The sequence below is a fragment of the Sus scrofa genome, chromosome 4 (assembly GCF_054392235.1).
Source record: "Sus scrofa isolate SSC_HxYL_T2T_F1_AM1 chromosome 4, Sscrofa_HxYL_maternal_Yorkshire_Landrace_v2.0, whole genome shotgun sequence".
In the NCBI taxonomy this organism is placed as follows: domain Eukaryota; kingdom Metazoa; phylum Chordata; class Mammalia; order Artiodactyla; family Suidae; genus Sus; species Sus scrofa.
The window spans coordinates 111018267-111038884 of NC_139386.1; the positions used below are offsets into that span (position 1 = coordinate 111018267).

At 39.1% G+C, this 20618-nt stretch overlaps 2 protein-coding genes across 5 annotated transcripts in view; both read left to right on the top strand.

The window, feature by feature from the left end:
• The window catches only part of CSDE1 (cold shock domain containing E1), a 41193-nt gene extending 32266 nt beyond the window's left edge, over positions 1-8927 (top strand). For all 4 annotated transcript variants that reach the window (XM_003481484.5, XM_005655415.4, XM_005655416.4 and 1 more), the window contains 6 exons: positions 544-656; positions 1641-1760; positions 4539-4717; positions 5906-6069; positions 7103-7235; positions 7615-8927. In XM_003481484.5, the coding sequence (XP_003481532.2) occupies positions 544-656; positions 1641-1760; positions 4539-4717; positions 5906-6069; positions 7103-7235; positions 7615-7662 (757 nt within the window). In that variant the 3' untranslated portion in view covers positions 7663-8927. The remainder of the gene's footprint in view (positions 1-543; positions 657-1640; positions 1761-4538; positions 4718-5905; positions 6070-7102; positions 7236-7614) is intronic.
• Positions 8928-9104: 177 nt separating this feature from the next.
• Positions 9105-16971, top strand: NRAS (NRAS proto-oncogene, GTPase). Its single transcript, NM_001044537.1, is given in 7 exon segments — positions 9105-9184; positions 9696-9823; positions 12129-12307; positions 14733-14892; positions 16223-16346; positions 16660-16701; positions 16805-16971. Coding segments are annotated over 4 exon segments (570 nt in total). The 5' UTR covers positions 9105-9184; positions 9696-9712; the 3' UTR covers positions 16343-16346; positions 16660-16701; positions 16805-16971.
• Positions 16972-20618: the final 3647 nt, after the last annotated feature.

Here is a 20618-nt window from a genome sequence, read left to right on the forward strand (position 1 = left end):
GGGTGGTTATGTATTTTTTAATCCCAGATTTCATATTGGTAAATTATGGCATTATATAGACTAAAGTTAATTATCTACCTCTTTATAAAGAACATGTGGTCAAAAGATACAGAGAGACCTATTCCTGCTTTGAACATTGGATAGTAAGTAGCTTTTCTGCTTCAGTAGAAGAATACTGTTTTCATATGCTGCTACCAGAGTGTTGTACTTCTGTTTGATTTAGTGTTACAGCATGGTGGTTAAGAGCATGGGCTTAGAACCATACAGTTCTGGTTTGCATCCAGGCTCTGCCACTTAATACCTGTGTAAATTTATCAAATAAAAATAATCTCCTGACATCTTAGTTTCATTATCTTGAAGCTGGGGATTTTGTACCTCTTCATAGGATGTTTCTGAAGATTACATTAGTTTGTGCTTCAAACAGTATCCAGCTTAAGTAAGCACACCATGAGTATTATAATACAAGAAATAAAGGCTACTTGCTACTGTTGATGTTTGTGGTAAATGCTTATTCAGATATCATCTCCTTCCTCTTCCCCACAGTGAGTTCTCTGGTGATGTCGATAGCCTGGAACTGGGGGACATGGTTGAATACAGCTTGTCCAAAGGCAAAGGCAACAAAGTCAGTGCAGAAAAAGTGAGCAAAACACACTCAGGTAATGAATTAATGACTTCTAATTACTCAGCCTATGCTTTGAGTGAGAGGTAAGGGATAGAGTGGGAGAGGGAGTGAAAAACCTATTATTCCAGAACAGTGTTTTTCCAGGTGTGAACCCCAGTCCAGTAGCATCACCTGCCACTTGATAGAAATACAAGTTCTCTTGCCCTACCCTAGACTAACTGAAAATTTGAAGATGGGCAGTCTGGTTTAACAAGTCCTTCAGGTGGTTCTGATAACACTAAAGTTTGAGAACCACTGTTATAGGTATTCTAGGTCATTAACTTTGGGTATTTTCAGTTCAGTATCTCTTTTTCAGAAATAACCCCATGATAATTTCCATGGAATTGGGGAGGGAGGCATTTCTCTAGAAGACCATTTTGGAGAAAAATGAGTCTACCTATGAAAAGTAATGGGAAATTAAGAAAATCATTGCTATTTTACGATCTCTGACTTTTAAAAGACCTGCGCCTTACTTTTGGCTCTCATCTAAACTCCCCATGTAGTACTTTTCCTTTGTGTAATTCCAGAGAAAGGGGAGCCAAGAATGTTTTTTCAGTTTAATAAATAGATCTAAAAGTGAATGCTGCTACAGTTTAGATACCGGAGTGAATAGAAGACAAATCTGCAAACGAGATTATTGAAAATAGTGTACAAGCAGTATGTTCAGAAAGATGTTAAGATAAAATTAATTGGGGAAGTATATTAGTATGGCCTTTCCAATACTTTTAGAGACCAGGAAAGGCCCCACTAAAAAGATTATCTTTGGTCAACCTAGAAAAGATGAAGAGAGCAAGACATTTAAATGACAATGCTTCTTAAATCCTTAAACAACTTAATTTTAATAGTAGTTTAGAAGTATTTCAAAGACAATCAGCCACGTCTAATAACATTTGTTTTGATGGTTTTAGCTTTTATTGTCCTGTGGAGTAGAACTAAATAAAATTGTACAGGGAGAGGTTTACGTGCTTTTGTTTTGTAGTGAATGGCATTACTGAGGAAGCTGATCCCACCATCTACTCTGGTAAAGTCATTCGCCCCTTGAGGAGTGTTGATCCAACGCAGACTGAGTACCAAGGAATGATTGAGATTGTGGAGGAAGGTAAGAATCTCCCTTTCAGACTGTAGTTTGCCTTAACCTTCAAATGAGGGCTTTGAAGATTTAAAAATGTGGTGTTATAGTGCTTATTTACATTCCTTAGGATCTGAATTGTGAAAAAGTATTTTTTTTTTTTCTCACCATGCTTTGTTTTTATTTTTATATTCCCTTGGAAATGAGATCCCCTTTAGCTTGGATTTATGTTGTGATCAAATGACTACCGTGAGCATATGGCTGATATGTGAGCTAGCTCCCAACTCTGAGTTTTATTGAAATAGTCTGAGAACAAAATCTCACACTAAAAATACACATTTAATGTTTGATAATCAGACATTCACAATTGGCTGGGTTTAGTACAACTTTATAGTTTTCCTCTATTATTCACTGGTTATTTACATCGGTATTTACAGAATTTCCTAGTAAGCATTCAATTCTATAAAAATTTTTGCTCGCTATAAAAGTTTTCTATATCCGTTACTTAATAGCTAGGGTTCCATGAGGATCCTACTACTTGTCTCTAGTCAAGCCTCCCTCTATTTTCATTTTCTGCCTTTATCTCTCCATCTTTGGTAACTCCTACTCTGGTGCCATCCCTTACCCCAAACAGATAACACCAGAAAGACCAACTTTTTGCATAAAATAAATTTTCAGTATAAATGGTAGTAGGGAACACTGGATGATTAGTATAGCAGAATTACTATAAGGGTAGGGTTGGTGAGAGGATTTGAAATTCCAACCAAAGATGATGCCTTGACTCATGAAGAGAATAAATCTTGTGTCATCTGGGAGTCATAGGAGAATATAAAGTGGGAAACAGCAGGCTATTTGAAAGAAGGAAATGAGCCTTGATAAACATTTTGACCATGTGAGGTTCTTAGGAATTTCTGTTTTCCAGAGGACTAGGACCTCCAAATATGAATTGACTCAAGTAAGTCTTAAACTAATGCCATGGCGACACTATACCTTTAAGAGGGCTGTGAGGACATGGGCAACTAATTTAAAAACTCATGAGATAATATCAAAATGCCCTTTTTTTCTCCTCTTTTATGCCATTTTTACTTACTTTTACATCGCCAACCTCCAATCCAGTAATTGTTCACCACCGGCTATATATAGGATATAGTCCAAAGCAAGGATATAGTCCAAAACAAGGATTTGTGGAAACAGAAACTTTCCTGAAAGCTCTAAGGCTAGAGGTTTCTGAGACTAGACAGGTCACATTTCCCCACTTTGTGGTGGGAATAGCTCTTATTATTTAGGAACACAACTAACCCTGTACAAGACCAAGGGTTTTGGAGCCAGACAGACCTAGATCTGAACACCAGCTCTCCACTTCCTAGCCATTTAACCTTAGACACATTCATTAAATCTTCCCTAGCTCAGTTTCTTCATCTTTAAAATGAAGATAATATGAACAAGTGTTTGATAAATGGCTGTCTCTAATCCTTTGCATGACTTGTTCTATTGGAAGTATGCTCTTCAAAGTTTTTAGTTCCTGTATGTTTGAAAAGAAAATCTTCACTTAGCCCTATAATCATGAAGAGAATGGTTAAAAGCATTCCAGGTTTTGAAGTTTCCTCTTGTATCTGATGTTTTTCTCCTCTCTTCCACCTATGTTGATTCAGTGAATTCATCTTCTGATAAGAAACTGAACTCTTTGGTCCAGTTTTTATCCATAGTCTTTACTAACCTCTAGCCAACTTTTTACTTCGGGGCGGAACTCAGCAAATACAGTGGCTTGTGTTTGTTTTCTTTTCTTTTCTGTTTTTTGCTTTTTTAGGGCCACACTCAACAGCACATGGAAGGTCCCAATCTAGGGGTCGAATTGGAGCTACAGCTGCCAACCTACACCACAGCTCATGGCAATGCCAGATCCTTAACCCACTGAGTGAGGCCACATCCTTGTGAATCCTAGTTGGGTTCATTACCACTGAGCGACAGTGGGAACTCTTGTTATGGCTTGTTTTTATAAATAAAGTTTTCTTGAAACACAACCACAACCAATCATTTACATACTGCCTTTGATTGCTTTCTCACTGCAACAGGAAAGTTGAGTAGTTGTGACAGTGACAGGATCCTACAAGGCTAAAGTATTTAATATCTGGCCCTTTAAGAAAGTGCGATTGATGAGCCCTGATCTAGGGAGAAGGTGCCTGTTGGTTTGAAGGAGCCACAATCAGAAAAAAGAAAGGAGGTAGAGTGCCAAGAAAGTTATCTACATAGTTTTTGCCTATGCCTGGGTTGTAGTTTAATGCCCAATTGGGTATGGACCATAAATGTTTTTGACTGGTTGGCTCATATTGTGAACTTCGGAAGAGAATAATCCAGTGGATCATATTAGCCACCCATAGTGCTTTAAAAAGCTCAAAAGTAATAAGATTGTGAGTGATAGTGTTACTTTTTATTACACAAATGTGGTTTAAAACTGTCCATTAGCTACTAAGGTGAAGAAGTACAAATTCTCATTTGTCTTTGTGGTGGTATTTAGCATTTAGGATTTTATTGAAGCTTTAAGGTAGAACTTCTCAGGTTTCCCTTGTGGCACAGTGGCTTTAAGGACCCAGCATTGTCTCTGCAGTGGCTTGAGTCACTGCTATGGCATGGATTCAGTCCCTGACCTGGCAACATGTTGAGAGCACAGCCCAAAAAAAATTCTCAGTTATAAAAAAAATTCTTAAGAGAATGTATTTTTAGCAACCTGTTTATACATTTATTAGAACCATTAGCAGAGGGCTGTTGTAAAATACTAGCTTTTAGATTTTTACCTGTTTCTCTTTACAGGGGATATGAAGGGTGAGGTCTATCCATTTGGCATAGTTGGGATGGCCAACAAAGGGGATTGCCTACAGAAAGGGGAGAGTGTCAAGTTCCAATTGTGTGTCTTGGGCCAAAATGCACAGACTATGGCCTACAACATCACACCCCTGCGTAGGGCCACAGTGGAGTGTGTGAAAGATCAGGTAAGTGGTAATATCTCTGCATCTGAATTTGATCCTTTTATAAGTGAATAACCAAATAATGACCAAAACCTTGACATTTTTTCAGCCTTGGGGGGAACCATCAACTTTTTTTTTTTTTTTTAATGGCCACACTTGTGGCATACGGAAGTTTCCAGGCCAGGGACTGAATCTGAGTCGCAGCTGCAACCTGCGTCACAGCCGTAAAGCTGGATCCTTTAACCCACTGTACCAGGACAAGGATTGAACCCACACCTCTGCAGTAACCTGAACTGCTATAGTCATATTCTTTTGTTTTTTGCTTTTTTTTGCTTTTTTTAGGGCTGCACTCCCAGCATGTGCAGGTTCCCAGGCTAGGGGTCTAATGGGAGCTACAGCTGCCAGCCTACACCACAGCAGTGCCAGACCTGAGCCGTGTTTATAACCTACACCACAGTTCATGGTAATGCCAGATCCTTAACCCACTGCACGAGGCCAGGGGTCAAACCCGCAACCTCATGGTTCCTAGTTGGATTCATTTCTGCTGTGCCATAGCGGGAACTCCCATTTGATTTTTAATTTTCATTTTATCCCCTTTTTTTAGTGATTATAAAAACACAAAACTGCAACATTTTTATATCCTAATGATTTTTATTTTTTCCATTATACTTGGTTTACAAAACCATCAATTTTCTACTGTAGAGCAAAGTGACCCAGTCATACAGATACACACATTCTTTTTCTTACATTATCCTCCGTCATGCTCCATTACAAGTCATTATATACAGTTCCCAGTGCTATACAGCAGACCACAACATTTTTTGTATGGCTGTTTCTAATAATATGATAACCCAGCTTAGTAATTTTAAAAGGGATCAAAACAATACATATGTTCAAGTAACAGCTTCCTATTAATTTTGTTTAATTCAGAAACTTAGTTTATGCAATGTATTAAGACACAAGACACCTTTTTTAGTTTCTCAAGCTATGATAGCATGAATGGCACTGATTTCAGATACATTACTTTCCTGATAAGATCTGCAGACTCAAGTGTGGTTGTATTACAGCTCAGGCGGCTGAACCTCAGCATTGACACCATGTTTTATAAGATCCCCTTCTAGTTAGGATCAAGCATTGTTCTTTGTTCAAAGTGAGTTTCTTTTCTCTCCTGTGGTATGTCATTTTTTTTAGCTACTGTCTTTTTAATTTCAGTTTGGCTTCATTAACTATGAAGTAGGAGATAGCAAGAAGCTTTTTTTCCATGTGAAAGAAGTTCAGGATGGCATTGAGCTGCAGGCAGGAGATGAAGTGGAATTCTCAGTGATTCTTAATCAGCGCACTGGCAAGTGCAGTGCCTGTAATGTTTGGCGAGTCTGGTGAGTTTTTTGTTAATTGTTGTTGATCAGTAATCTCTCGGGACTGTCTCTTGACTTTTGTAATCTCTGCTTCATCGTATTTCTTCACTTTTCCATCACTGTTTTTTGTTATCCTCTTGCCACTTTCTGCTTATTTCTTGATAACGTCCTTTTTTTTTTTGGTCTTTTTGTTGTTGTTGTTGTTGTTGTTGTTGTTGTTGCTATTTCTTGGGCCGCTCCCGCGGCATATGGAGGTTCCCAGGCTAGGGGTCGAACCGGAGCTGTAGCCACCAGCCTACGCCAGAGCCACAGCAACTCGGGATCCGAGCCGCGTCTGCAACCTACACCACAGCTCACAGCAACGCCGGATCATTAACCCACTGAGCAAGGGCAGGGACCGAACCCGCAACCTCATGGTTCCTAGTCGGATTCGTTAACCCCTGCGCCACGACGGGAACTCCACGTCCTCTTTTTGAACCTCTTGTCTTTGTCTAAATTTTAGTTCCATAAATGTGGCCCAATGAAACATTAATTGGGTGCTTACAGTATAATAAGTCTTAAGTATAAAAAGATTATATAGTTCTGAAGGATTCTGCTTAGCTCTTTTTCTTCCATCAAGCAATTTCTAGGTTATATGCTGCATAAAATTCTAATTTTATAGTTTTTACACTGTGTTTTTGTTTTGGTTAATAACATTTTAGCATGTGAAGAGCTGAGAGTTTCTGGAAATATTTCTTCATATTTTCCTTTTCTAAGGTTTTTCATACCCGCTACTTTGTTTTGTATGTCTGTGGAACTGGTCTTTCTAGTTGCTGACCAGTATAGGGATGCCCCTCACTCAAATGATTCTTCCAGCTCCTACGCAGTAATAAACTGTGAGTTGGGAATAAAAACAAAAACGAACTTGACTGTCCTGTCTTTCCAGCTAGTTAGCTAGGTGAGGCAAGAGTCCCCTCTCATTAAAACTGAGTCATTTGGTTAGATGAAAATACACTCCTCTGCAAGTACCATCTTCTTACCAAGTGTTACTTCTCACTTCTTGATTTTGTCACAGCGAGGGCCCCAAGGCTGTTGCAGCTCCACGACCTGATAGGCTGGTCAATCGTTTGAAGAACATCACCCTGGATGATGCCAGTGCTCCTCGCCTAATGGTTCTTCGTCAGCCAAGGGGACCAGATAACTCAATGGTACGAAGGTGTACAAGGTTTGGGGGCACAACCACTGACAGACCAATATTCTATTTGAAGTCCTATTTTAGACTCAGAGAGCTCAGAGAGCTTAATTTACCAAGAAGCTGCACTGTTACTTATAACGAGTTAGGATTCCCTGCCCATTGTTTCAGCCACTAACATAACAGGTGTTTACAATAAGAAGCACATTTCGTGGTGTTCCTGATACTTTGAACATAGTTTAGGCAATAGATCAGGATGGCTTACTGTAAGATGTCCAGTTCTTTTCTGCCAGAGAATTTGTGGTGGCTGAGACAGTTTAATGCTTTTGTAGTCCATTTTGGAATTGTGAATGTACTGTGTGGTTGTCATTAACTGCAATTTTATTTCTTCACAGGGATTTGGTGCAGAAAGAAAGATCCGTCAAGCTGGTGTCATTGACTAACCACATCCACAAAGCACATCATTAATCCACTATGATCAAGTTGGGGGGATTCTGGTGAAGGGTTCTGAATATCTCCCTTTTCATCCCTCCCAAAATCTGGAATACTTATTATATTGAGCTATTACACCAGTTTTAACACCTTCCTCGTGTTATGTTTAAAAAAATAAATAAATTTAAGAAAACCATTTTAAAATTATGCACAGTTGCAGCCTGGAAAACTTAAGGTGGCGCCTTATAGTATCAATTTTAGGAGCTTTATTTGGTGCATTTAACGCAACTGGTAATTGCAAAATCCACTTCGCCTGTGTAAGTGATACAGACTGTTATCGTGTTGGCCCAATGAAATTCTGCACTTGGTATTTAGTATATACCTTCATTACTTCTGGCAAGATATTCTGCCTTAGCACTCAGTTGCATTCTTTTTCCTTTTCTTTTCTTTCCTTTTCATTATGCTTTAATTCTGAGGACTATATGAGGGTAGAATACATTAAAAATTACAGAAATTTGTATAGGCAAACCATTTCCTTAAGTTGATGGCCAAATGTTAAAATGTTATTTTTCATATCATTTATAATCTTGTCAAAAAGTCCACTTAACCAAGTTTGGTTAGATTTCAGTGAAAATTATCTTCCAGAGTAGGGTGTTTTTTTGTTTTTTTTCTACCCCCCCACCCCGGGATTGGGGGGTAACTTTACTACAATTAGTATGTATGGTGCAGAATTTCATGCAAATGAGGTGTGCCAGCAGTATGATAATTTAAACATATTTAAACAAAAAAAAGACGAATGCACAAACTTGCTGCTGCTTAGATCACTGCAGCTTCTAGGACCCAGTTTCTTTTAATGATTTCAAAACAAAACAAGAAAATAAAAAAGTTGTGCCTGAAATGAATCTTGTTTTTTTTATAGTAGCCGCCTGGTTCCTGTGTCCTGTAAAAATACAGGCACTTGACCCTTGGTGTAGCTTATGTTCAACTTTATATCACGGGAACGGATTGGTCTTGATTTCTTGGCCCTCATCTTGAATTGGCCATATACAGGGTCCCTGGCCAGTGGACTAAAGGCTTTGTCTTAAGATGACAAGGGTCAGCTCAGGGGATGTGGGGGAGGGTGCTTCTGTCTTCCCCGTTGTCGTTTGAGGTTTTGATCTTCTCTGGGTAAAGAGGCCGTTTATCTTTGTAAACATAACATTTTTGCTTTCTCCGGTTTTCTGTTAATGGCGAAAGAATGGAAGCGAATAAAGTTTTACTGATTTTTGAGACACTAGCACCTAAGCGCTTTCATTATTAAAACGTCCTGTATGGGAGGGACGGGTCTGGGTGCGGCCTGCCGCGTGACTCTGGGTCGGAGGCCCACGTGGCTGGGGCGGGGACTCCGGCGCCCGGGGCGCTGACTGATTACGTAGCGGGCGGGGCCGGAAGTGCCGCTCCCTGGTGGGGGCTGTTCATGGCGGTTCCGGGGTCTCCAACATTTTTCCCGGTTGTGGTTCTAATCTGTCCCAAGCGGAGGCGGCGGAGCTTGAGGTAAGGCTTTGGCGTGTGTAGCATTCGGCTTTGGAGCATACTGATGACTCCTTGTTGCCAGGAGTCGAGCGGAACCTGAGAGCTGGAGACAAAGGCCCTGGGCGGGAGGTTTGGGGTGGGGGGTTCTTTCGTTCTGATCCCTTATGGGGGAGCTCTTTGGATACGGGTAGGGGAGTAAGAAGAGGGGGCCACCTGAAGGCCGCCCCCTAGAGCTGAGAAGATTTGCAGGACGAGTAGGAAGAAGGGTTTCCTTTACCCTAGGCTGAGGGCGGGGCCCAAAGACTTGAAAAATAGATGAGGGTGGGGGTAGCTGGAACATTAATCCAGAATTCTGTGGCCAACAGTAACCTGCAAATGTTTTTGCACTCCTGAATCACTTTGAGGACCAAGTGGGTGAAAGTATGGAACCGATACATTTCAAACTCTGGTTTTAGTTACTGTTGATTACAGAAAGCTTTGAAGTACTGTAGATGTGGTTCGCCAGTTAACCCTAACTGCTGCTTTCCCACAGGTTCTTGCTGGTGTGAAATGACTGAGTACAAACTGGTGGTGGTTGGAGCAGGTGGTGTTGGGAAAAGCGCACTGACAATCCAGCTAATCCAGAACCACTTTGTAGATGAATATGATCCCACCATAGAGGTGAGGCCCAGTGGTAGTGCGCTGACCCTTAGCCGCTCTCTAGGTTTACTCTTAGCCATTCCCTTTCCCATCCCCTTCAGCTATACTTTAACTTAACTAAAGGAGTAATCTGGAGAGAAAGTAAAATTGTTTGGGACACTGTGTTCAGTAATACAATAAGTAAAGCTTTCCATGTTTGTGAATAAGGGTTCACTTTATTAGCTGCTGAAGATTTTCTAAAATCAGTTTTGTAAACTATTGCAGAATCAATGTTGAACTCCAAGTTTCTACATATATGATAGCTCTGTTAAAAAGAAGCACGGGCCATAGATAGAATAACTGAATAATAGCAGGATGGAGATAAAGGATTCGGAGATGGGTGTTTTTTAGCTAGTTGAAGCAGCTGAGACTGAGTTGGGGTAGAAAGAGTATGAAATTTTGAGTCACTGTGCCTGGGAATACGGTCCCTCTTTGCAGTTTCTGTAGTAATGTGATAGTGAGCAAATCATTTAATCTCTCTGAGCCTCATTTTCCTCATCTATTAAATTACAATAAACTTGTTTTTGCCTGCCACTCAAGGGATGTTGTGAAAAACTATTAAAATTTTGTGATTGGTAGAGCACTGCTGTAACTATTACTTATTTAAAGATTCTTTTGTTTTTGCGAGAGTTCATGTTACACATGGGCTTCAGTAAATGGCATCTAAAGTCCTTTAAGTACAGAATTTTGTAATCTTATTCAATTTAGAATGTCTAATTCTAGAGATTATTTTATTTTAATCCACACCCTGCTCTTCCTACCACCCAGCCACTGAGTGTTTAAGGCAAGCTAATTCTTATAGAGTCGTTACTAAAAATTAGTCATTAGTCCTTGGCAGAATTTATTTTAGGCCTAATAGCTTTAGTGTTCATGGTTAGAACATTTTATTATTTTTTCAGTTTTATTTATTTTATATTTTATAAAATATTTTTATAAATAAAATGTATTTTATTTTATCTATATCTTAAATTTGTGTATACTATGTAACCGCCATGTAGATAAAAATATAGACTATTTCTAATGCCCAGGAGAGTTTTTTCATGCTCCTTTCTAGTCAAACCCCCATACCCTGCCAGGAAATAACCACTTCATTGACTTGTATTATCATAAATTAGTTTAACTAAAACATAGCTTTATGGTTTTTGTTTTGTGTTTGTTTTTTTTGCTCATTTCCTCAGAACACTCATACATTGGACCATATTTCATGCTTCAAAGAAATTTTGGCAGTGTGACTTCTGTGTTAAAAGTATATTAAAATCCCACATCAGAGTGAGTTACAGAGGAGCTGTTCAGTGGGCTGGCAAACTATTTTGCATACCATTTCTGTAGCTAGATCTTTACTAAGTGTGATGAGGTTATTTTCTTTGAACTGAATTCCCAGAACATAATTTTTTTTTTTTTTTTTTGGTATTTTTTGTTGTTGTTGTCTATTTTCTAGGGCCGCACCCATGGCATATGGAGGTTCCCAGGCTAGGGGTCTAAACGGAGCTATAGCCACTGGGCTATACCACAGCCACAGCAACGCCAGATCCTTAACCCACTGAGCGAGGCCAGGGATCAAACCCGCAATCTCATGGTTCCTAGTTGGATTCGTTAACCACTGAGCCACGACGGGAACTCCAGAACATAAATATTAAAATACAAGTAAAATTTTTGCCTTAGAGCCAAATCGAAAGTATTTTTTAATATGATCTGTGCATGTCTATGTTCCTGAGGAATTAATGTAACTATACTGTGTCTGGAACCTTTAGCAATTTGGTTGAGGAATATTTCCCAAAGGTATAATCTGTCATGATGAGAAAAATATTTTGGTATTATAATTTTGAAATGAAAGGTAATTGTGTATTTAGTCTTAAACGCAAAAGACCCTATATCCAGGGCTAAGTTCTAATTGGTGGAGGTATGTTTAAAATTACAAACGGACAATAAACAGCTCAAATAAGAGCGATCCAGTCCATACTTTAGTGAAATACACTGTGAACCTAATCTCTAGTCTAAGTGGATTAGAACTGTCTTTTGTATTACCACATTTTCTTCATCTTTTCCAGGAACAGAGTGACCACATTTTCCTTTCTGCAGACATACAGAACTTGGGGCTTTTCTAGGGTGGCATTAAGTACTTTCTGTTTGTGATTATATATTAGTAGTTTGAGGAAGAGACAGAAATGGACTTGGTTAGGAGCTTATTTAACCTTGGCAGTAGTGTTGCATTCCCTGTGATTTTTAATACAAATGGCATCTCCCTCTCTCCTTGCCCCCCCCCAACCCCTGCCTTCCACATCCCCAGGACTCTTACCGAAAACAGGTGGTTATAGATGGTGAAACCTGCCTGTTGGACATACTGGATACAGCTGGACAAGAGGAGTACAGTGCCATGAGAGACCAATACATGAGGACAGGCGAAGGCTTCCTTTGTGTATTTGCCATCAATAATAGCAAATCATTTGCAGATATTAACCTCTACAGGTACTAGGAGCATTGTTTTTTCTGAAAGGATCTTGTTTGGGTTGGGGATGAGGGTACCACACTAGGGAAGATATAGCTCTTTAATTATGAAAAGAATTGGTATTGGATTGTGACATTGAGAATCTGGGGTTATTACAGAAAGTTAATGTCACAGTTTATTTGGTATAACCTATTACGGCTAGAATGCGTAATAATACATAAATGAAGCTTGCTAATGGGAGTGATCCAGAACTAGAGGTGTTGGAGTTCCCCTTGTGCCTCAGTGGTTAACGAATCCAACTAGGAACCATGTGGTTTCAGGTTCAATCCCTGGCCTTGCTCAGTGGTTTAGGGATCCGGCGTTGCCATGAGCTGTGGTGTAGGTTGCAGATGCGGCTCGGAGCCCCGAGTTGCTGTGGCTCTGGCGTAGGCCGGTGGCTACAGCTCCGATTCGACCCCTAGCCTGGGAACCTCCACATGCTGCGGGAGCGGCCCAAGAAATGGCAAAAAGACCAAAAACAAACAAACAAAAAAACCCTAGAGGTGTTGTTATGAGAGATTGCAAGGGGGTTTTAGAGAGGAAAAACACCTCTGCAAAACGGTCTTCACTAAGTAATAGAGAAGATAGCAGGAAGGAACAGATTGGGCAGAGGAAAGTAAAGATGGTCTTTCTCTGCAGAACCTTAAAATTTGAACCGTAAAAAATTCTAGTACAGCATTCTTATTTTACTGAATCAGAAACAGAGTTCAGAGGTTCGCTTGTTAAGTTTTTGTCATTATGGTTGTTATTAGTGGTAGATCCAGGACCAAAAACCCAGGGCTCCCTTTTCTTAGCTCAGTGTTCTTTAAGCAGAATAACATGAAGGTTAAGAATATAGACTCTGCCTGGGTTGAAACTTGGCTCCGTCATGTCCTAGCCGTGGAACTTAGATGCAAAGTACTAAATCTCTGTGCCTAGGTTTTCTTATCTAGAGTATGGAGATAGTAGTACCCACCAGTAGTTGCTTGAAAATTAATAAATATGTAAATCACTCAGAACAGTGTTTAGCACAGAGTAAATGCTCACGCAAGTGTTCTGCCTGTAGCCTTGAGTCCTGGTGTATGCTCCATATGAAGATAATGACTCAAGAAACAAATTAGTCCAAAACTGGTTTTCTTCTCCTAAGCCTGCTCTACTTTCCATTTTCTCCTAGAGTTAAGAGCAGCACTTAAAATGCTCAACACTTGGCAAGTACCTAATAAATATTTGCTGATGGAGTTCTTGTCGTGGCGAAGTGGTTAAAGAATCCGACTAGGAACCACGAGGTTGCAGGTTCAATCCCTGGCCTTGCTCAGTGGGTTAAGGATCTGGCGTTGCCGTGAGCTGTGGTGTAGGTCACAGACGTGGCTCGGATCCCAAGTTGCTATGGCTCTGGCGTAGGCCAGTGGCACAGCTCCGATTCAACCCCTAGCCTGGGAATCTCCATATGCCACAGGAGAGGCCCTAGAAAAGGCAAAAAGACAAAAAAAAAAAAAAAAAAAAAAAAATTGCTGAATCTTTATAAATCATTTTTCTTCTTATGCTGTTTTTTCCCTTCACATAAGCGACTGCCGTCACACCAAAATTGCATTTCAAGTACATGACTTTGTATGCAATCCAAGGGTAGAGTCTAGAGCAGTGCTGTACAGTATGGTAGCCACAAACCATATGTGTTTATTTAAATTCATTAAAATTAAACAGATTTTAAAAATCAGTTCTTTGGCGTCAGTAGCTACTGGCTTTTCAGGTGTTCGGTAACTTCACATGATTAGTGGATATAGTTGGACAATACAGCTAGAGAACATTTCCATCATCATAAAAAATCCTGTTGGATAGGGCTGGTCAAGAGAACCTGGAGCAATAGTTTCCAAACTGCTGTATGTATGTCTGACATGTCATTGAAGGGAGTGCTATCAGTTAGGAGTTCCAGATCCTTTAGTCCCCCGTTAATAAGAGCAGTTCTGGTATTTTCTATTTCATATCTTGGTCTTAAGGAAAATGTTTGGATACCACTCATCTGGAAAAGTGATGGACTGTCTTTCACTAAATACTGTCACTCTCAAGGGAGCTTCAGAAAGTTACTTGGAGGCAGAAGCTTTACTTTTTATACTTTAGACCTTAGTCTAGAGTGTGATTTCAAGTTGCCAGTTAAATCCATAGCCAAGCTCTTTAGAGAATCAAGGAGCCTAACAGAGGCATGTGTGTCAAGATAGAAGGTGAACTGATAATTTGGCTTCCCTATGGCTGCTGCATCGAATCTAAACCAGTCTCCCTAGTATATAAGGCCTTTTATAAGTAGGAGGAAAAAAGTCCACCTCAATACTAGATGCTAAAAAGGCTAGATAAAACTCACTATATTTTCTTTATTGTCTCAGTTGTTTGTTCTTTCCTAAAAATTTAATCTTATGATAACATTCTCTTTTTTAGGGAACAGATTAAGCGTGTAAAAGACTCAGATGATGTACCTATGGTGCTAGTAGGAAACAAGTGTGATTTGCCAACAAGGACTGTTGACACGAAACAAGCCCATGAACTGGCCAAGAGTTATGGGATTCCATTCATTGAAACCTCAGCCAAAACCAGACAGGTATAGTACAGCTTACAGCATCTGGCAAGGGTTTGTGTAAGGCAAAAAGAAAAATAAAAGTGTGACTGGTTGATTCTTCACTAGAGATATGATCCAAATTCTTTATTGCTTTTGGGGGTTTTTTTTGGCCTCACCTGAGGCATGTGATAGTTTCCAGGCCAGAAATCGAACCCACACCACAGCAGCAACTTGAGCCACAACAGTAATGATGCTGGATCCTTGACTGTTAGGCCACCAGGAAACTCCTGTTTTGGATTTTTTAGTAATGTTCTGTTTGTATGTGTGTGTTTTTTTTAATCTTCTGTGTAAACCCCAATGAACTTATTAATATTCTGATGTGGTATTTTTTTTTTACTCCTACATAAACATGCACAAATATTTCTAAAATAAAGATCCTTGATTAAAGATACTTAAAACATTAGTCCTAGAAGTTGCCATTGTGGCTTAGTGGTGTCGAGCCCGACTAGTATCCATGAGGACACAGGTTCAGTCCATGGCCTGGCTCAGTTGGTTAAGAATCCAGCATTGCAGGGAGCTGTGGTGTAGGTTGCAGATTCCAGCATTGCAGGGAGCTGTGGTATAGGTTGAAGATCTGGTGTTGCTGCAGCTGTGGCATAGGCTTGCAGCTGCAGCTCCTATTCAGCCCCTAGCCTGGGAACTTCCATTTGCCGAAGGTGCAGCCCTAAAAAACAAAAAATAAAACATTAGTTCTTTCTCCATCAATGCCAGCCGATATTTAAGGCATAAGCCCTTCTGAATGGAATCTTTATTTTTTTTATTTGTGTGTGTGTGTGTGTGTGTGTCTTTTTGCCTTTTCTAGGGCCGCTCCTGTGGCATATGGGGGTTCCCAGGCTAGGGGTCTAATCGGAGCTGCAGCCACTGGCCTGTGCCAGAGCCACAGCAATGCGGGATCCGAGCCACATCTGCTATCTACACACCACAGCTCATGGCAATGCTGGATCCTTAACCCATGGAGCAAGGCCAGGGATTGAACCTGCAACCTCATGGTTCCTAGTCGGATTCGTTAACCGCTGCACCATGACAGGAACTACTGAATGGAATCTTTAGATCTGATAGTTCTCTTATGTCCCACATTACCCATTTTCCTTTGCTTGAGTGTTATTTTTGCAAAATGTGTCATTTGTTTATCAGCCTGTTAATATGATTCAATAGGAATGCTAAATTTAGTATCCTCTTCTTAAATCATCCTACTTTATCAGCCAGTAATTTAATAATTGGAATTTTAAATCCACATGAAGAAGTACAAATTAGAGAAGCTTACAACTTGGATTGTGTCTGTTAAGCTATCTTTTATCATTTTCTTTTAAAGGGTGTTGAAGATGCCTTTTACACACTGGTAAGAGAAATACGTCAGTACCGAATGAAAAAACTCAACAGCAGTGATGATGGGACTCAAGGTTGTATGGGGTTGCCATGTGTGGTGATGTAACAAGGTGAGCATGTGGTCTCTTGACATAATTATAAATATTATTTAGGCAATTTGGAGGAGTGTTGCTATTGTTTTTTCAATGTTGCTATTTAACTGGGAGTTTTTGCTCACTTATAACTATAAAATAAACTACTTTCCTTATGGCACCCTTTCTGAGAACACTGTAACCTAAACTCTGTTTAAAATACTTAGTTATTTTACAGACAGTAATATTAGAAATTAGAACATATTGTATATGAAGTGTGTTACCAGGAGCTTGAAGGATCACTACATCAAAACTGGGTGATAATGACATGGTGTGTATTCTTTTCTTATAGATACTTTTAAAATTCTAGCATCAGAAAAGAGCCACTGTCAAGGTAGGACATGTTTGGAAACGAATGTATTATCATTTATGCTGATTTCATAACACTGTCTGATACTCTCTATGTGCCATTTATACACATTCCGTCTTTATTTCAGCTGCACTGACACCCTGGTCCTGACTTCCCTGGAGGAGAAGTATTCCTGTTGCTATCTTCAGTCTCACAAAGAAGCTCCTGCTACTTTCCCAACTCTCAGTAGATCAGTATAATATTCTCTATTTGAGAAGTTCTCAGAATAACTACCTCCTCACTTGGTTGTCTGACCAGAGAAATGAACCTCTTGTTACTCCCCAGTAGTGTTCCACCTTGGGTTCTCCCCCAACACACACACACACCTCCACCACCCCAGGTTTTTCATTTGAAAAGAAATTAATGCTCTGAAACAGAGAACCAAACTGTAGAAACGTGAAATTCTGTAGAAAAAATGTCTTGAGCTCTGCTGGTGATTTTTTTTTTTTTTTTTTTTTTTTTGAATGTTGAGCTTGGAACTGTGTTGGTTTTCAGAGGAATGTCATAAATTACTGTTTTCCTAAGAATATAGTTATTGTTTCTCTTTGGTTTGTTTGTAATATTATCAGCTGTATTCTATAAACTGGCATCTGCTCTGTTTTCAGAAATACAAAAGTGAATACTGACTTTTTGAGTCTATCCTCGTCTGGACTTTCTGGTAATTAAATCTAACTTTGTGATGAAGTGCCTTTTTCCTGGAAGTGGTTTGTAGACTTCCTTTACAATACTTCAGTGGAATACATGTCTCGGAAACCGTTATACATGAAAATGAATGTCTGAGATATGACTATGACCTATCTAGCTTTGAGGAAAATAATATACCAATATGATAGCAGATGCCATTTCTTACATGAAATTGGTTTTTTTAGAGACCTGGTTTTGAGCTCTTCCAAGAGAAGAATGAGACTATAAACGATTAGGAATAATTTCACTTAGATTTTATGTAATTTCCACTTTTGGGGGGGTAGTTTACTACCTACAAAATGTAATTTGTTTCTTCTAGCTTACTGATAATCTAACATTCAGTGAACTTCCATTCATATTTAAATTTGGGTCCTGTCTGAAAGTCTACATTCACAGGGGTTCAAAAGTATAAAAATTTAATGCTGTTTTATTTAATAGCTATGATCAATAATACTTAAGCCTCAAAAATGTTAAAGCAGATGCATTTTCACTGCGTATCATAGTAATTAATAATGTGTATAATTGCCTTCAGTCCCCTTCCACCCCACCTTCTGTCCTTCATCCCATAGCAGCAGTGGCTTGGATAATTATTTCAGTTGAGTAAAGCATGGTGCTAGTAGACCAGGGTCACAGTTCTGAAACTTGAGGGAACCAAATAGCATCACAGAGGAAGAAATTCTTCCACGTTTGCCCATTGCACCATTAACTCCAGCTAGTAATTTTGCCAGATGCATGTGGTTAGTCTTGCAAGGAAAGAAGAGGTCAGTTAGCACAAATTTTTCCCCGTGATTAGAAAAACCTGTTATCCTGAGGAAGGTCAGCTTAGAAGTCTTTGTAAATAAGGTATCTAGACTCTTGTTTTTAGCCACATGGCGACCACATTAAGCCATTTTTTTTCTCATGTTTTTGAGAATGAGGATGCCTCAGATCAAAAATTTTTTAATTTTCTTTATTCATAATGTTCTTTGAAGGTTGTAAAACAGGATGTTGATTGATTAGTCTGCATATCGGATAATAAGCAGATGAGTTTGTTCAGAACAAGAAGTAGCCTCTGGACTGCAATTGCTGTTTAAGAAGCAAATAGAAAATATAATTAATGGTTATGAGGACTTGGAGGGCTTGGCTTTCCCATTTTAATGATATCCTGATAATTTTAATGAAAAATAGACTTGGATAACTTGATAAAAGACTAGTTCCAAAATGGCCACTTTCTGTTCTAGTCTAATGTGTAATACTTAATGAGTAGGTCCTCCGTCTTCTAATAGGAATGGTCATTTATTAAGCAAATTCCACCTTGTCTGGAAAGGAATTCACAAGAGGAGAAGAAACACACTGTGCCCAGAGGATAAATAACTCAGAGAGTTGTGCTCTTTGGTGTCAATTCTGAGCGTTGTCGCAGTCCACACTAGGAAACAAACTCTGCCCCTTTGCTTCTGCTCCTCTTGGAACATTGCTCTGTCATTTTCTTCAGGATAGATTGAGGCTTATCACCTAATTGTCATCACTGTCTTCCTCTTCTTCTTCCTCTTGTCTCTGTGACTGACTGATTTTTTTTTTTTTAATGTCAAATTGGGGGGCGGGGGGAGCTACTCGTTTGAGGCTCCTGTGCCCATGACCCTTGTGTGTTTGTATCTTTTAGTTTTCTCAAGTATGTTCTAAGCACAGAAGTATCTAAATGGGGCCAAAATTCAGACATGGAAATGTCCTTTTAATAGCTTCTTAAGAAGTTACACTTTGGTGGAGTTCCCTTGTGATGCAGCAGGTTAAGGATCTGGTGTTGTCACTGTATCGGCTCAGGTCACTGCCGTGGCATGGATTTGATCCCTGGCCCGGAACTTCCACATGCCACAGGTGCAGCCAAAAAAAAGTTACACTTTGGTGTGAATGTTGGCACAACAGAATGACAGACTTAAACACTGAGTAGCTTCAGTTAGTGTGGTATAAAATAGTTTTTAGAATATGTTCGTGATTTCTGGAAACAATTATAGTTTACCTCAAAATCTGAAAGTCTCTTTCCCCAAGTTAATAAGTGCCTGGCCAGCTATCATATTACTTTATGTTTGTCTGTTTTTTAAAGGTTGCACGTTCAAGATTGTGAAAATGAGATGGTCTTTCTGAAGGCTACCCTGCCTATCTGTAAATGAATCTGTTGAGTGCTGTATTTGCTCCCACAGCTTATTATAGAATGCTACTTGGTAATACAATATCATACTTATTAACAGTTTTCACTTCAGAAGTGTAATAGGTAAAATTATCTTCAGTATGTATTGTAGTGGGTCCCCTGTTTTGTCTTTCATCATCCTTTAAACTGCTGTGAATTTTTTGTCTTGACTTGAAAGCAAGGATAGAGAAACACTTCAAAGAGATATTTTTTTTTCCATTCCAGAATTTATGCTCATAGTCATATTTTGCTTATATTTACAGTCATGAACTCTTAAGCTGGCAGCTACAACCAAGAACCAAAAAAATGGTGCATTCTGCTTCTTGTAATTCATCTCTGCTAATAAATTATAAGAAGCAGGATAATTAGAGAAAATATTTTATTTGGGTGGTTTCTATAAACAAGGGACTATAATTCTTGTACATTATTTTTCATCTTTGCTGTTTCTTTAAGAAACCTGATGTGCCACAGAATTATTTTAAGGTGTTTCATATACGAATTGTTTTAAAAGTGTTCTCATTATCAGAGTAATTGTAGATATATTTCAAAGTGAAACTGATAATTTTTAAAGGCCTGAGTACTTACTGACCTAAGAAGCAATTGTATGAATTCTCTGGAGGGAAGAGAGGATCTCAGTGGAAGTTGTGTGACTTTTATGTATCTGTGCCATCAAATATAGGTAAAAAATATCAATTGTGCAATTCTGCTGTTTAAACAGGAACTATTGGCCTCCTTGGCCCTAAATGAAAGGGCTATTTTAAGTTGACTATTTTATTGTAAATTAATCCATCCTAATTTTTAAAAATTTGGTTGAATGTTTTTCTTGTTAAATGTTTTAAAAATAAAAACTGGAAGTTCTTTGCTTAGTCATAATTGGTTTTTCCGCTGATGTGCCTTTATTGAAAGCTAATAATTAAATTCAGACTTTTGGATATGACATTTGGGCAACTTTGGAAGATCTGAGTTCCTCATTTGGTCTCATATTTATTACTTATTTATTTATTTATTGCCTTTTTAGGTCTGTACCCATGGCATATAGAAGCTCCCATTCTAAGGG